General features: G+C 48.4%; 1 protein-coding gene across 3 annotated transcripts in view; it reads right to left on the reverse strand.

The window, feature by feature from the left end:
• The window catches only part of NKAIN4 (sodium/potassium transporting ATPase interacting 4), a 49011-nt gene that overhangs the window by 17654 nt on the left and 14235 nt on the right, over positions 1-17122 (reverse strand). For all 3 annotated transcript variants that reach the window (XR_002868877.2, XM_023939661.2, XM_023939662.2), the window contains exons 2-3: positions 6757-6894; positions 6171-6251 (exon numbers count right to left, since the gene is read on the reverse strand). Coding sequence is in view for 2 of the 3 variants with exons in the window: in XM_023939661.2 (XP_023795429.1) it covers positions 6171-6251; positions 6757-6894 (219 nt within the window). In the remaining variant the exon portion in view is untranslated. The remainder of the gene's footprint in view (positions 1-6170; positions 6252-6756; positions 6895-17122) is intronic.

Here is a 17122-nt window from a genome sequence, read left to right on the forward strand (position 1 = left end):
TTCCCCAGCCAAAGCCAGGCCTCCAAGTGGCTGGGCTCTCCTCCCTCTCACAAGCCACTCTGCTTTGCTTGGGGAAAGAAGCAAACCTCTTTCTCAAAAAACTAAACAAACCCCCACAAACAAACAAACAGAAAGCAAGAAAGCTCCAAAACAACCAAGAAACCCCCCAAAGTGAATTCCTGTTTCTTTGCCCAGGGCTCCCCGCATTAGCACTGAACCAAAGCTGTTCCCCAGGGCACCACAGGACCTTCTCTCAACCTCAGTCCCCAGAGCTTCCCTCTCCCAGCTCACAGATGGTGCTTTCCCAAACCTTCTGCCTCACTGATGCAGACAGACTCCTCAGTGTCCTCTCTGCTCCTTACAGAGGAGTCAGTGTGTGTTTGGCAAAGTAAGAAACAGGCTGCTCTCCTTCTAGAATCTCCCTTTTGTCAGCTTTCAGAGATTTGGCTCTGGCTTAACTTCGCTGAACTTGCTTGTAAATTCAGCCTGAAAAAGAAGAACAGGTGTGGCTGGAGGTGGGCAGGTGGAGGAACAGGAGGTCCAAAACAGCATTCACTGCCTTTTGTCCACAATCATACTCCAGCTCTGAGGAAAAAGGTAAAAAAAAAACCCAAAAAATAAAAAGTTATACATCAGTGAAGGGCAAATTGGCAAAACTGAGCACATTTGGATTCTAAAAACGCCACAATGCCTCAAACGAGCCATCCATCTCACAGATGTAAAGTGAATACTGATTGCACACTGGGATCAGGGAATGTCTCTGTGTTCAGAGCCACCCTCCTGAACCAGCACCTGCCTGGGGCAGAGGGCAGCACAAACCAGAGGGTCTCAACATGCAAAGCAGAGCTGTTGCTTTGCCCTGTCCCTGGCTGGATGCCCTCGGGGATACCTGTGTGATGGGGCACAATAAAAAGAGCACTCAAGAAAATCCCTTAATTGACCTCCCATTGCTCAGAGCTTGCTTGGAGACTGTGAAAACAACTCCAGGATGTCTCCTGTGGTTTGCCAGCTTCGTTTGTGAGAATACAGTTGGAGAGAAGCGAAACCATGAATTAGAACAGCACGCAAAAATCAGGAGAAAAGAGCCAGTTTTAGGAAGGTTTAGGGAACAGCTGTCTCCCAAAAGCTTTCTGCGATGCATTTGAAATCTAAACACACTGGAATGCTCCCAGGAGTGGAATGTGGGTTGGGAGATGTTAACCAGTGCCAGCAGTGACCAGGCCTGCTGTGGGGAGAGGGGTCAGTGTGTGCCCAGCCCCAGCAGGGCTGTCACTGCCTCTAACCTCCAGCCTGGAGGGAAACACGAGCCAGGGCGAGCCAAACTCCTTCTCAGGAGCACCTTGAAGGCCAGCCAAAAAATCACATCTCCCTCTGACCTGCTGCAGCACCTGGCTGTGACCTGTTTGCCACCAGGGCGAGAGGGAAGGCAACAGCACCAAAAACTGCACAGAGCCTGCTTTCCCCAGCGTGTCCCACGGGAAACTCACACCTACCTCCAACACCCACGGAGCCAGCTGCGCTCCTTCGCTAAAATAGCTTCCTGAAAGCTCTTCTGAAATTATTTTCTAAAGGGACGCTATCAGAGATGGTTTTATTTTTTTGCTGTTAACAGTCTTCTGAACTGCCTCCCTCAAATTTCCTTAATTATCAGGCAAAACCACTCTGGAACAAACTGAACCTCATTTGGGAGCTGCCAGAGATTGACAGCAGAATCATTGTAAATCTTTGTAGATGGAAAAATTTCTTATTAAAATAGGAAATGCAATGTTCAACTTTCAGTCCTGTGCTCAGAGCAGCTGCATCACCTTGAGACACAGAGAACACTCCCTGTGTCTCTCAGTGGGTTTGCTGACAATGCCACAGCATTTAAAATCCAAATCCCAGGCTTCCAAGTTCTAAATTTAGAAGGAGTTGAGAGACAGTTTTACGTACACATGAATTTATCCATCCTCCTGCTATTTTAACCAGGTACAAAGTCATCCCAAGATGCCATCCAGGTTCTCTGAAATACAAATAACCCCCATTTGACTCACGAGGGCTGCTTCCATTTCAAGAGGATATTTAGACCACCAGGGCTCTGGATGAAGATCAAAGCAGTGCATAGACATGAAAATATAAAGGAAGGATAAAAAAAAAATAAATTAGAAGTCACCATTCAAGAAGAATAATTCCAGAGGGAAAAGACAAAGGAATATATTGAAATGCATTGAAATACAGGACAGCAGTTCCTCAAACCTCTCTGAACATTTCTCAAGTCCATGATGAAGAGTCAGTCAGCGTGGCAGCTGGACAGACAGATGCTCATATGTCTTAACAGCAGGATTTTAATAATTAACTCAGACTGAGGGGTTGCAGGAGGGATGAATTTCATGCTCGAGTAAACAGGGAGAAGCTTAACATATTATTGCAAACACAGCCTGGAAACTTCAGAGCTAGCTCCCAGCAATTCACCTACCCAAACAGCCAGATGGACACGGGGAAAAGAGGGAGATGGGACAGGAGGAGCAACAGCAACCTGGAAATTGGGCTGTGAGCCCCAGCACAGAGCAGGGGCACAGCACTTGGAGCTGCAAGTGTGCTCAGGAGTATGAGCAGAGCAAGTCAGCAAGGCAATTCTGCCAAAAGCTGCTCAGAGACACATCACCACCTCCCTGCCAGTGCTGAGAAGCAGCCCTGCAAATCCAGGTTGCTCCAGCACTCGGCTGCTCACTGGCAGAACACTTGCAGGAGGGCTGGCATGGGCTGTGTGCTTGGGGAGGCCCTTTCAGCAGCAAGGGAAGTGCTTCCTTACACAATTGTGCTGATCCACCCGGGTCTGGCCACCCAAGGAAGCTCTGCTGGGCCATATTTCACACTCTTACTCCTGCTAAGAAAAGATTCCAAGATAAAAGACTCTGACAGGATAGAAAGACAGAAATCAAGTCAGTTTAGCTCTTCCAAGGAGCAAGGAATAGATTCAGTCTTCAGTAAAACGTATTTTCCTTTCCAATACAAAATTCAGTGTAACTAGTGATTGGTGGTTGGTTAGTAATTAGTTATAACCCCCCTGAGCAGGGCTGACCAGAACAGCATCCTCAGCAATTCCATGGCCAGGAGACATGGAATGGACATGCTGGAATAACCTGGAGGATAAAGGAGCACTTCAAGAAATGTGAAAAACAGGAGGAAAGAGAGGGTGAGAAGTGGTGGGAGACAACAGAGTGGAGGAAAGATGCAGCAGAGAACAATTCCTTGGTAAGGGAAAGCAACAGGCAAATTGTACCTACCAGCCCTAAAGTTTATAACTGAGAGATTGTCTCAACCCCTTTGCCAAATTACTCATGGGCTGACATGGACTGTGGGCTCCCTGGTTTCTGTTCATTAAATCAGCCAGGCACCCAAAGCAAGGGGGGCACAAGAACAACATCCCTGTTCTTGTGAACAGCACTTCCCTGCTCCCATCCTGTATTCCTTCACCACTGTGAAATCAGATCTAGGCAGCAGAGCATAAAGAATTGTTTGCAATGAGTGCACATAACTGTTTCCTCATCTTTTCAGTTCCCTGGGCTTTTCTTAAGTCTGTTACATTGGAAACACTTGAACCCTTTCTGTCCTATCCTTTTCTCACCCCACCTGAGTTATCACCTCTCTCAGTGGCACTGGACTGTCATTACCAGGCACCAAGTTAACAAACTCCATTCTGTCGATTTCCCTGCCCTTTCTGCATTCTCTCACTGTAAACAAGCTGCTGACAGAGCCTGTCCTGGCAGGCTGCCCTTGTCAGAACCCAGCAGGGTCAGTGCAGGGCTGGCAGGAATGCCACTCTCCCCAGCCTCACCAGCAATCACAGAGGAAACAGCACCCTGAAGCCCTTCAGAGCTCTCAGTCCCTTAAGGGACTTGCACAACCCTGTGCAAGCACTCCCCAGTGTGTTCATGCTTAGTCTAGTAGTTAATGAGTTCTTGTTTATCAGACCAGCTCCATCAGCCTCTCCCTCCAGCAAAGCTCTTCTTCCAATATTCGCAATTTCCCTCCATACTGCCAGGCTCACGATGAGCTTTGACTTCTTGTCAGGACTAGAGGGCAGCCTCCTCCCGTGGGCCCTGGGGCACACAGAGGTACCTGCAGCCCTGCTGCACACTGCCCAACACTCGTACAGCCAAGCCCAGATGTCCTTCTGGGGCCTGATCCCAGCACTGACCCAATAAAACACATAAATAAAACAATAAAACACCAGCTGGCCTTGGGTCAGGTTTCCAGAGATGCAGCAGGAGAGCCCAGCCTGGGAAGTGTCCTACAGAAACCTCAGCTCCTGCTTCAGGTGGATCTTTTGGTCTCTTGTGAAGCACAGATTTGTTTTGCCACTACAAAGACCCAAATTACTTCAGTGAAAGTGGAGGAGGATGGAAAGCAGCATCATTAGCTTTCCTTACAAAACAGCTTTTTAAAGTGAGAATAACTCATTAAGAACAGAGGCAAGGCTGTCAACTACTTTGCAGCCAAACAAGCACAAATTCTCTCTTGATTTTGCTGGCTGCCATTAAATGAACTAATTTCTCATTGCAGCCCATGAGGAAAGTCCACGGAGTCAGTAACAACTTACACTGCAGCCCAATTCTATAAAAAATGTCCCCAGTCACAAGTGTCACCCTGTAGGCTAAATAAAGCCTCTCTGTGTGCTGGCTTGGCTAAAATGAGCCCCAGCACAGAGCAAGGTTACCAGGTGAAGCTCCTCTGTGGCACAAAAAAGGGAGTTTGAGGTGCTGTTTGAATTGCAGAACAGCAACCTGACGTGTTGCAGTGCAGGTTGGGATTAGCAAACACGAGTATCCAGCTGGCTGGAAGCAAACACTGGCTCTGAGAAGCTCCCAGAGCAGCTTATCAAGCCAACATTTTTCTCTGCAGGAGGGAGCATTTAAACAGTTACATAAAATTCCTTTTTTTATCAGTTGGTCGCAGCCAACATCGAGATCATCTCAGGCTGAGATTTCAGACTATGAATAATCACTGTTTTGGGCGAGAACTCCCTCAAAGTTTATGGAGATAATTGAGAGGGAAAATGAAGATGAATTGAGACATTAGGAAGTTACATTTTCTTATCTGCAAAGGATTTAGGCTGCCACTCCTGACTTGCTATGGGCCTGATAAAACCACAGGGCAATTCCAATTATGACTGCAGCTCCAGTGCATGACCTGGGAATTTAGGCCAGATGTGGAGTGCTCTGAAATGAACCTGCATCCCACAATCACTCTGAATGCTGTGCTACAGCAACACTCATAATTCATTGCTTACAGCCCAGACTTAATTTAGGGCCTGCCTCCCATTTTTATTATTTCTGACTCACCCCTCATTAGGCAGACAGCAATACTCAGCTAATCTAGTCTTCAAAGAGCTTTGCATATTAACTCACAACACCCTGGCCAGCAGCCAGGAGTAACTACCACCGAGCTTGAGAAGGAAGAATTAAGGCAGGGAAGCCACATCCCAAGGAGAGGAGCCAGATCCCTCTGGGGAGGGATGTTCTCTGTTCAGCAGACAGAGGAGCCTCTCCCCAAAGGTACAACAGGAAATATTTTGCCTGGTGTGGCAACAACCAGGTATTTATCCCTGCTGCTGAAGTGCAGCAAGTCTTCAGCAGGACTGGGAGGCACAAAAATATCAAGAGCTGGTCAGGTGTAGAGTTCCAGCCAAGTCCTTGGTTCAGGTCAACCCAGCCAGACCCTGCAGCAGCCCTTCCCTGGGACAGGCTGGCAGAAAGGCCACACTCAGTGCTGCTCGAGGAGCCTCCCCTCCACCACACACCTTCTTGCCAAGGTGGTCTCAGACCCCAAGAGGATCAGCTGCAGTCTGGTTATCTCCTAGCCCTCCTCAGCATCACTGCTGGGAATTGGCCCTCAAACCCCCTCTCCCCTCAGGGTGGCTCTGCTGCCAGGCCTGCTCTCACCTCTCTGCCTGCTGTGAGGGCAGGGTTTATTCCAGCCACCATCTGCACCAACCAGCTGAGAGCTCCAGAAATCAAGAGTGGCTCCTCAGCTCCCCACACAAGCAGCAGCATTCCCCATCCTTGATAAAGCAGCCCTCTCCACAGGCAGGAGGGCAGGACCCAGGCAGCCCCCACCCCTCACCTCACCCATGGCAGCCCTCCCCTCCCCACCAGCTCCATCCCCTGTGTGAGAGCCTGGGCACTCACCTTTGAGAGCCCTCCCACTTCTAAGTAAAAGCAGATGATGAAGATGTTCCAGGTGACCCAGACTGCAGTCCAGATGGCATACTGGGAAGGAATGGGGATGGGGAGAGAGAAGCAATAAACATGAGGAAGTCACTGGAATTAGTGTGTATATACATATATCTATATTTGTATTGATGTATGTGTGCTCTAGCTGGGGACAGTGGAATGCCCTGAGTCAGCACCGAAATCCTTTTTCTCTTCCTCTGTTTTCCATATTCAGATACTCTCTTGCCTGATAAGACACACACAAGGGGCAGGAGTCTGGAGGGCTGGAAAAGCTTCTGTGCTGCCTTTGTCCAGCCCCTCGCCCTCCCTCTCTGCTGGGCAGTGTTTGGGCTGAAGAATTATCTGAAACCTTCCAAGTTTAGCACAAACACAGCTCACTGAACAGGGGATTCCTGAGCACAGCCAGGCATCTCCTGCTAGAACAGCGTGCAGGGCTCGTGCCTGATCTCCCAGGGGCTTTGCAGTGTCCCTGCTGCCAGCCACATCCCCCGAGCACAGGCTGGGACAGGCTCTGCTGCTGGGAACAGAGCGTGTCACTCACCACCACGATGTAGCGAGGTCTGTACTGGATGGTGCCGAACAGCCCCAGGATAACGATGATGATGTGCAGGAAGTTGGCGAGGATAGGGGCCCACTGGTATCCCAGGAAGTCGAACACTTGCCTCTCTAGTGCAGCAAGCTGGAAGGGAGAAGGAAAAGCAGAGTTACAGCTTCTGCACCCGTGGTGTTTGTTCTCAAGGTTTTGACACGCTCACTGAGCAAATCCCCGCGGCAGCTGAAGGTGGGACTCTGTTCCCAAAGCAATTTTCTGCCTCTGAACCAGGTCAGTAGGACACAAAGCTTGTTTACACATCCCCCTTCCCCTCTGGTCTCATCCCAGCTCCTCTGATGGCTGAGCTCCAGGGCTGTGTGGGGCATTCTGTGCTCTGCACCCTGGGGCTCTGGCAGAGGACAGAGGGGAGCAGCAGGATGGGAACATCTTGAATGTTGAACGTGAAATACATTCACAAAGATGTCAGTGTAACTTTCTAGAGCTCATTTGTCAGAGCCTTCAGCATCACTCCATCACTCCTGACACCTCCTATGTTTCTGCTCTCCAGCACACATCCATCAAGTGAGGGAGAGGAGGAAACTCTCTCCTCCACCTTCGCCCCTCAGAAAATGCTGCCACCAGGAAAGGAAATTCTGCCAACACATCAGTTTTCCAGGACAGGCTGTGTTCCTCTCCGGCACTAATAACACGGCTCAAGGCTAGTACTGTGTTCTAGACATAAAACTCCATTACTGCTGGAGTGCTGGGGCTGATTTGCAAACCGTACCCGCATAAAGATGTGCTTTTTACCTGTAGCCATCGTCTGTGTATTGGACAACATCTGGTCCCCTGGCCCTGAGCCTCTGTGCAGCTGAAAGCTGAAAGCTGGAAATGCAATTGCCTGCTGGCCTTTGCATGCCCATGGCCTTTAAATAATGTATTTACAGGAGAAATATTGTGAGTGTGGGGGGAAAAACTGTTAATGCAGGTTTTTCTCCTGTGCCCAGCCTTGCGTGGAGAGATCTCTTTTTTTGTCTTTATTAACACAGTGCAAGCCCCTCCATGGACTTGTGTCTTCCCTGTCAGTACAAGATTTTAAAGTGTGTTTAATTATCACAGTGGGCCACTGGGATTGTGTTATGACATTTCATATTTATTTTTGGCTAAATAAATCATTACAGTTTACTATAGGCTGTCAATATTAATTTAACTCCTAATCAGGCATTAACCATGAGTAATTCTGGTCTGCTGTGTGTAATCAGCTATGTGACACCTTTTCCTGGCTGGGATCTAAGCACCAGGGCTTCTGTGATGGTTGAAAGCATTTAAAGATGTGAGTGGCTGCAGGTTCCTCTCAAGCCCCATGATGAGAAAAGCCACATCTATTAAATGGCCCTTATTCCTCCTTCTTCCTGGCTCAGTGAGGAAATTGCCTTCACACCTCTCTTGGGCTAGGAAGGTATTGCAATTCCCAACACAACTTTGAAAGTTCAATAAAAATCTGTATTTCAAAGAAATCTGTGGTTAAGGGCAATCAGTCAGGGAGGGGGTAGGCAGCTTTCCCTCTAAAGTATCTTATTCCCAAGGAAAGAAGGACAGAGAGCAGGGAAGGAATGGATGCAGACACTAAATCTCTCTCTTTTGCCAAATAATCTTTCCTTATGTGCACTCTGAGCCCCCTGAAGCACCTGGAAGATGCTGTGGCCACACAGGGGGCTGTGCTCCCCCAGCACAGCAGGTTTGTCGCTCTCCTCAGAAACACCAGCCACAGGTTAAACGCTTAATCCTGCAGGAGGGGATTAACACACATACCTTAACGACATTGGGACATTTGGGATCCTGACTGGCTGGCAGTGGGCTGCTGGACTGTGCCCCTTCATCCAATCAAGCAGTTAATTGGCTTTGTGTGTTCCAGGAGCAGCGTGTGCCCCCAGAGCCCCAGCCAGCCTGGGGACACAACAGGGTGTTGGCTGAGCTGACCCCTGCCCAGCCTCCCCTCTTGCCCTCAGGTTCTGAAAATCAGGATAAACACAGATCCCTCCTCGCCCTGCCTTCTGCTGGGAGCTCTCCCACTCCAGAACCAGGGCAATCCATGTCTGGAGGAGTGTTTTCCTCATTCTACTCCACCAGTATTTGTCACTAGGGCTGTGTAAGAGGGGAAAGCTTGTCCTTCCACGGCCTTGTGATGTTTCCTGGTTTGTTTGCACGAGGGAAAAGATTGGGCTGTAAAATGAGGGATAAACAGCCACCCTGGAGATGGACCTGCCAATCTACATGGCTTCAGATTTGGGCACAGCTCCTTGAGAAGTCTCTGGATTTTTCCCCACAACCTCGAAAACTACTTCACACCATACTTCCTTCTCCCTCACCTCGTCTCCAGGTTCTTTCCATCCTGATTTACTTTCTTTTGCCACTTTCCCAGCATTATTAAACTGTTTTTGTGCACTTGGGAGCTTCAGGCATGACTCAGCTGGTCCAGAGATGGGCTGTGCCCATCTGCTGGCCCAGGGAAGGAGAGGGGATGTGGGATGTGCGAGCTCACACAAGCTGTTTCCTCATTTATAAAAACAAAATTACGATTTTCTGTAAAACACGTTGGTGACAAGCAAATGCTACTGATGAAACTCCAACGCTGTGTTAGTGACAGGCAGGGAGTGAGTCTGTGCCATCCAGCCATTGGAAATGCAGCCTGAAGTTATCCTGGGCTTCCCCCTGTCTCCACAGGAACTTACCATAATTAAGGAAATATTTGCTGAAAACAAATAGATAAGCAACCATTTCACTCATTACACTGCAGTCTGTGTGCACAGCTTACCCACAAAATGCTGCTGGGATTTGCAGGCAAGCAGGGCGGATGTTGGGGCTAAGCTGGCCTTGGTTTGGGGCTGGGATGTGAAGAATGTCTCGGTGCCCTTCAGTCCTGGTCCCTCCAGTCCTGCTCAGAGATGGCAGGGTCAGGGTTTGCCCTGATCTATCTGTCCCCTGGTACTGAACCTCTCTGGGAGAGTCGTGCTGAGCAGGGAAATGCCATCTTTCTCTACTGCTGCCAGGGCTGTGCAGAGCAATATCCTCACTGTGGTGTTCCTTACAATGATTCACACTGTCCCATTGAGAAAGCCTATTATATTCCAGAGATACTGGCTGTAAAGAGAAATGTCACAGATTGTGGCACAGGTTTCAACCCACTCAAAGCTGACAGGACCTTTCCATCAGGGAGGACAAATTTTTCTTCTTTATGACTGTTCTTATTAAAACCAGGATTCCTTCTCCTCCTTTTGCTTCTCTAACCCATAGTATACTTTTACCTCTCATTCTTTAAATCAAATGATTTATTGCAGCACTAAAATCAAGAGTTGTGGCAGAATTTTCTCCCCTGAAATAAAGCACATTTCTGCTGATCTGAGTGAAACCAGAGTAGCAAATAAGCACGTGAAGCAATTGTTAGCCAGGCAAACAACCCAAGCCAAAGTTCTCTCTTGGGCCATCGTTCATTTATACAGCTGGGGAAGAGATGAAAGGCAGAGGGATGTTCTGCATCTCATGGAGCCCATCCCATGGCCCACACAGGGAGCTCAGAGAGCTCCAGACATGCTCAGGGGCAGCACACCATAAAACTTCACCAGAGAGGGAAGCTGCTCCTGAGCTGGAGGAGTGTCCATAGAAAAGGACATAGAAAATAGGAAAAAAAGTCCTAGGAAACACCTCAATGTTTCAAATGTAGCTTCTCATTGGGGTTTCAAACCATTCCAGTTGCTTTTCCAATGGTTCTGGCAGGACAGTGTCACTGGCAGGTGTCACTGCCAGCAGGACACTCCGAGCTGGTTCAGCATGGGCTGGGGGTGCTTGTTTAAATTCTAGTCCCTCAAGTCTTTTAGATCCCCTCAGCTTTGTCTTCTGTTGCTCCTCTCCTGCTGATAAGCTGGAGAGTCCAACCTGTTCTCCTGTGCCCCCATACTGCTGAGGAAGGGATGCTGTCAGGTACCTGTAATTCCTTAACTCCCTGTCCTTTATAGCCAGCTATCAAAGCCATGTTATCAGCCAGATTTGCTCTTCTTAATTTATTAAGCTTTTAAAGCCTTTAATCTTATTTGGTTTGTATCTGTGTCTTTCACTGCATTTCTGAAATCAATTTGGACACAAATGAAAAAATATCAGTCTCAAGACAAGTTGATGTGACTCATACAGACACAGGAAAGGTGCTCAGAAAACCCCACAACAGGTACAGTCACACATCCATTTGTATCTGTTTCTGTAAACAAACCTGCTTTTAACCTTTCCAAGCTCAGCTTTAATAAGAGATTTATTTTCAAAATTAAATGTCAGAAATAAATATCCAAGTGTGTAATAAAGGGAACCAGTGAGAAAGGCTGATCCTACTGCTGAAAGAAAAAACAGAAACAAAAAAACAAAAACCCAACAAAAAAGCAAAGAAAAAATGTTTTACCGAGAAACCCAGGCAATTTTCCATTTGACCTATATGAAAACAACCTGAAAACTCCTTTGCTACTCCTTGTCTCTCAGTGCTGTGAGGACACAGCCTCACAGGCTGCTCCAGCTCCTGCTACTCCTCCAGCTTCAGCAGGGACAAAATTTACCACTTAACCCCCTGTCTGTCCCTCCTCTCCAGCCTGAACCCAGCAGGAGCCTCAGCTGCAGCCCTGGGTCCCCACTGCCCTGCTGGGATGATGTTCTGGGCTCCTGGCTGATCCCAACTCCCTGATCCAGGGTTTGATTTCCTGCCAAGTGCCTTCGCTTTTTAAGAAGATGCTCTTCCTTTGTCTGCTGTGCAAACACCATCGGAGCTTTCACTGGAAAAGGTCACGGGCCTTTTCTTGAGGAAAAACCTGCGCTGGTTTCCTGAGGTATTTTGGCCATGAGATGTTGTGGCTCGAGCTCAGGGCAAAGTCTCAGTGCTACTGCCCCTAGGAGGCAACATGCAAGGATGGGAATTTACATCCTGCTACCTGAAACAACAGGAAGAAATTAAAAAGTATCAGACTGGATAATTTGATGAATATATCCATTTAGGTTTTGAACACAATTATCTTCTTTTTCCACATGGTTTAAGTTTGGCAATACTAAATACCTATCTGCTGTTTAGTATTATTAATATCTTGGTATTATTATGATATAATGTTTAATTCTACACATCTTTCTATATAATTCCTTTGACTTTGTAAATGCTGGGACAATGCTAGAACTAAAGAATCCTAAACCCAAGCTGCTGTGTGCTGAAACTATCAGAAGTGAGCAAAAAATTCCCTTCTGTGCTAGTGTTTATTCAAGGTGGAGAAGATTCTGTGAGCAGAAAAACAATTAAACAGTAAGCCTGCTTTTACCACAGTGGCTGCATTTCTAAATAAATATGAATGGTTGCAATAGCTCTTTAATTAAGTTTATCTGAAAAAGCAGCTCAGTGAACCATTGCTTCCCATCCCCAAATGGAGGGGCTCGTTCTGCGAGGTGCCACGTCCTTGTCTCTCCCAAAGTCAGCCTCTCACATGCTCACACCCGCTGCATTCACAAAATCTCATTTTTCTTCAGTAAGTGTTGTCAAGGAAACCTTCCTTGGGGCCTGGTGATCCACAGCTCCTTTCCCAGCATCCCTCTCCCCACCACAGAGGTCAAGAGACTAATTGCACAGGAGGTCTCTGTTTGTCACTTGCTCTCTCAGGCATCTTTGGCCACTCTGGCCACTGTGTACAATGTGCCCCATTCTCTGCTCCTCTGCTCTGTTCTCTCCCCAGAAGCTGCTGAAACTCTGCTATTCACACAGACATTAGAGAGGCCTCCAACAGCAGGGCTGATACTTTGAAGTCATTTCTATTTCAGCAGAAAACTGGTCACTGTGCTGGGCCTGCCAAAGGGCCTGGCAGGGCAGCAGGGAAGTGTCCCCACCATTGTCCCACACCAGGTCACTCCCTGCAGCTGCTCCAGGGCATCACACTCCAGCAAACACAACTTCTAGGCTGCCTTGTGCCACATCCAAGGATCAGGACTTCTCCCAGCCCAGAACCATCCTGTGCAGAGCCTGGGCAGGGGTAACACCCTCCCCATGTTCATCACAGCTTCTCTGCTGAAGCCTGGGGCATCCTGCTGTTAAACATCCCAGTGCTGAGCCCTCACCTCCTCATTCCCCCCAGCCTGGCACCTCTGAGCTCCGAGTTCTCCCCTCCCAGCATCATTTTGTGTGTGGGCAGTGATGCTCTCAGGAGTGCCACTGCTGTGACCTTGAACCCTGAGCTTTCTGCTGCCAAAGCCTCCCAGAAACATCTGAGCTGCAAAGATACGTCACTATTCAGTCCCACATGTCCAAATGCTGCTTAGCATTCCAGGGAAGGCACAATCCTGCTAAACATAAGGGATGAGACTGGCACTGAGCAGTGCAGAAGGCTGTGTTGTGTCTGGAGCTGAGGCTCTGGCTCCAGAGGGCCTGAGGTTTCCTAAGTGCATTTTAGAACCACCAGCTCTGCTCAGCTGAAGACATGGGCCATGCACAACAATTCACAGAATCATGGAATCCTTTGGATGGAAGGTTGGAAAAGCCTTCTAAGATCATTGAGTCCAACTGTTCCCTCAGCACTGCCAAGCTCACCACTAACCCATGTCCCCAAGTGCCACATTTAACATCTTTTAAATCCCCCCACAAACAGCAACTCCAGCACTGCCCTGGGCAGCCTGTTCCAATGCTCAACAACCCTTTTGGTGAAGAAATTGTTCCTCATATCCACTCTAAACCTCCCCTGGAACAATTTGAGGCACACATCCAAGCAAACCTCTTAAGCCTTTTTACTCCAAGTGTTAAACTGTGCCACGGAACTGGCAAAACATCAGGAGCTGGCAGTACTTTTTCTAGCAAGACACCACATCCCATGGTCCCTGCCACATCCACAGGTGCTCTCTCCTTGTCCACAACCTTCTCAGCAGGGTGGTCAGCAGGACAGTGGATTAACTGATGTTCTGAATGCTGTTCAGAATCCAGCACCCAGGAAAAAGACTGCTTCCTAGGAGGAATGATTCAGGAAAATTATTGCTCGGGATTGCCTCAATTTCCCCCAAATGAGGGTCAGTCACATGTCTAATGAGGCTTGTGCTCTGTACCCCTCACAGCCTGTTTGTTTTTATGGCTTCCATCTCCCCTTGGGGCTCAGAGCCCAGGGATGCAGGCCCAGGATATGGGAGCTGCTGTGATTGCTGATTGCTGAGAGCAGCAATCAGCCTCAACTAATAATCAGGTGCCTTTGTGATTTAGGCAGAAAAGCACTCTGATGGGAATGACAAACTTGTTTTATTTGCAACCTACGTCAGCACTCCCACCTAAGTTCCCCAAACATAATTAAATTAATCTGTTGTGCCCACAGTGTTGTCTCCTAAGCCCCCCCGATGTTTTTCTCCCCCCTCAGTTTCATGGCTCAGCTTTGAGTCTTCAGCTCTGGGACAGAGAGAGGAGGCACTGGGGTGAAGGGGAGGTTACTGCATTTGTAACAGACATAAAACCCAGTGAGTGTCCTCAACAAGTGCCTGACACTTTTGTCACCCAGATGCCCAGGCTCAGGCCCCACACTCCTGGCTTTCCCTCAGCTGCTGAAGAACTTGCTGAGCTATCTTATCCCACCTCATGCTGCTGATCCTGGGCAAACATCCCAGCTGCTCCCCCAAACAACATCCTGGCGTGGCTGACAGCTTCAGCTCTGGGGAAAAACTTCTCCCACCAGGAGGACAAATTTCCCTGTTGCATGAAATAATATATATTAAATGTGTGCCATTAACTCAGCAGCCATTTCCCTCTGGAGATCTGCTACCAGTTATGAACCCATCTAAACAGTCCTCACTCTGTGAGGCAGAGCAGTGCTGGAGATCAGCAGGAATTTAATTTTCTAATAGAGAGATTTATTCCCTACCAACAGGGCTTTATATTGTGTGATCCCTGACTCTGCTCAGCCATGAAAGCTTTCTGATTTTTGGGCTTCTTCCCATGAAAAGGGGTGCAGGGAAAAAAAAGTGAAAATACTTGAAAATTAGCCAAGGGGTTGTGTTTAGGGAATATAACCTATATCCTTTTGACCTGCTATCCTAGACATCATCTGCTTAGCTAACAGAGAGGGAAACTGTCGACAGGGTTGACACAGAAGGCACAAGGCTGCCCTGAAACACTGCTTGGGCCAGCACTGCCCAGCCTGTCACCTCCTGAAGCAGCTCTCTGGAGTCTCCTGGGTGTGGGAGCAGCAGAGTGCGAAGAGCTCAGAGATCCCAGGAACTCTCAAGTGTACCAGAAACACTTTAAATTATTCAGAGGTTTGACCAAAACTCTCAGTGTCTATAAAGCCCACGAGAGACCAGCTGGACTCACCCAGTCTAGAAAAAAATTCTGTCTCTCTTTGCTGTTTTATAGGCACTTACTGCAAACTGCAATTTTATTTTGCTGCTGTTTACCCCAAAGCTGAATTGTGGCTGTAAATATACTACTGGCAGCTTCCCCAAGGGAGCAGTAGCTCTTGCTTCTGGCTCAAAAAGCCAAGCTCAGTTTTCCCTCTGTCCTGTCCACACACAGCCCAAGAAAGACCTGCTGTGACCAAGTGACACTGAGACCACCCCCTGCTTTTGGCTGTACGAACAGAAGTGTTCACTGGTGTCCCCTGCCAGTCTTGTTCATGGCTGGCACCTGCAGCACCTCCTCTTCAGGAAGGGTCAGTGGTTGCCTGAGAGACAAAAATGCCTCTCAGAAGGCAAAACACCTGCAGAAAGCCACCTGAAGCCCTTTTTGTCATCCAGCAGAAGATGAGGGTGAGAGTTTTTTGGTGGCCATGGAGCACAGCCAGCAAAGCCCTGCTCTCTGTACAGCTGTGTCACAGTAGCCCGCGCTCCACAGGATGCTCTCAGCACATGGGGCAAATTCTCCCTGTGCTGCTGGACTTTTGTAGGAATTCTCCAGGGCCTTGTGAGCCAAAGGCCCCTGCTCTGTCCCTCTGCCTGAACCCACAGCTCCCACCCCGCTCTGGCCGGCTCAGCACCCGCTCTCCCCCAGCTCCTTCCTGCACATGGCACTGGGAGCTCCAGCAGCTGATCCCCTTAATTAGGTCACAAATGGATCACGTGTAAAACACTTGCACCAGCCAGGTCCTCTGAAGGAAAAACACGCAAGCCCTGCTACTGGGGTAAAAGCTCGGGAGAGGAAAGATGCCAAAGCTGAAATAACTCTTCAAAACTTTGTCCGTAGGAGCCTTGCTTCAGTTTCTGCTCGACAGCTGGGCCCCTGCTCCCTGACACTGGAGCTAAGTGGTAGCAGTGCTTTAATTTCCTCTTGCTTCTGCTGCAATGCCAGATTGCCTGGATATTCGTAAACAGAAGGAATTTAATGAAAATTATAATTAGAGCCCTGCGGTGCTCTTGCAGGTCGCCTTTACACTGGGCTGCCTATTTACATTACAAATCAGGCTGGTGTCACTGCAGAGTCTACAGCAAGAGAGGAGAATTCATTAAAAGGGAAGCAGGGTGTGTGAGAAATAGGGAAGAGAGAAAATGATATTGTTATTATTAATAATCTAGGAAATTGGGAGCTGCCACGGTCTTGCTGCAGCTTTGCTCCTCGAAGGAAAGCTCATCCTAATCAGCCTGGAGCAGGAGGGGACACAGCACAGTCACCCAGAGACTTCCAAGGCAATTACTGTTCAAATGGACCCTTTTTTTTCATAGACAAGGCTTTCTCACCCCACCAGGACACAGAGAAGTGCTCTTATCACCTAGCTGTCAGTTTGGGGGTGTTAGGAAGAGACAACATGAAGCCAAAGGGATGCAGTTCCCATTATTTTGCAGCTTTCCCTTTCCACCTGCCAGCAGCTCCAGATGATGCTTTTTGCCCCCTGTAATGCCACGTGGAGCAGCTCCTGCTCCTGCTCCTTACACTGAACCCTCAAGCACAACTGGGGACTGTCTTCCCATGTAAGCAGTGAAATTAGGAGTAACGACATCGTTTCACACAGAGAACTGCTGAAAACTTGGGTCCTGTTTGTAAAAAGCTTCTGTAACATTCCACAGCAATAATCCTGTGCACTAACAGCATCTTCACTGCCATTGTGGTTTTTTGGATGCCCACCTGCCTGTGGTGGCAAAAAGAGGCAGCTTGGGAACTTCCCACAATGACAGCAGCACCAACCCTAACCCTCAGCTTTCCCTTCACTGTCACATTCTCAGCACAGAGAGCTGAACTCCCCCTGCTCCCATGCCTGCATCCCCCAAATGAGAAGCTGGAGGTATTTTAGGAGTTGGGCTGCAAACAGGCCAAGCGGTTTGTTTGCTTTTCATCCACACTATCATCATATAAAGTGACCCATACTGTGACAGCTGGGTTTTAATCATCGCCAGTAACAATAATGTT

The sequence above is a fragment of the Cyanistes caeruleus genome, chromosome 16, assembly GCF_971803275.1.
Source record: "Cyanistes caeruleus chromosome 16, bCyaCae1.hap1.1, whole genome shotgun sequence".
Lineage (NCBI taxonomy): Eukaryota > Metazoa > Chordata > Aves > Passeriformes > Paridae > Cyanistes > Cyanistes caeruleus.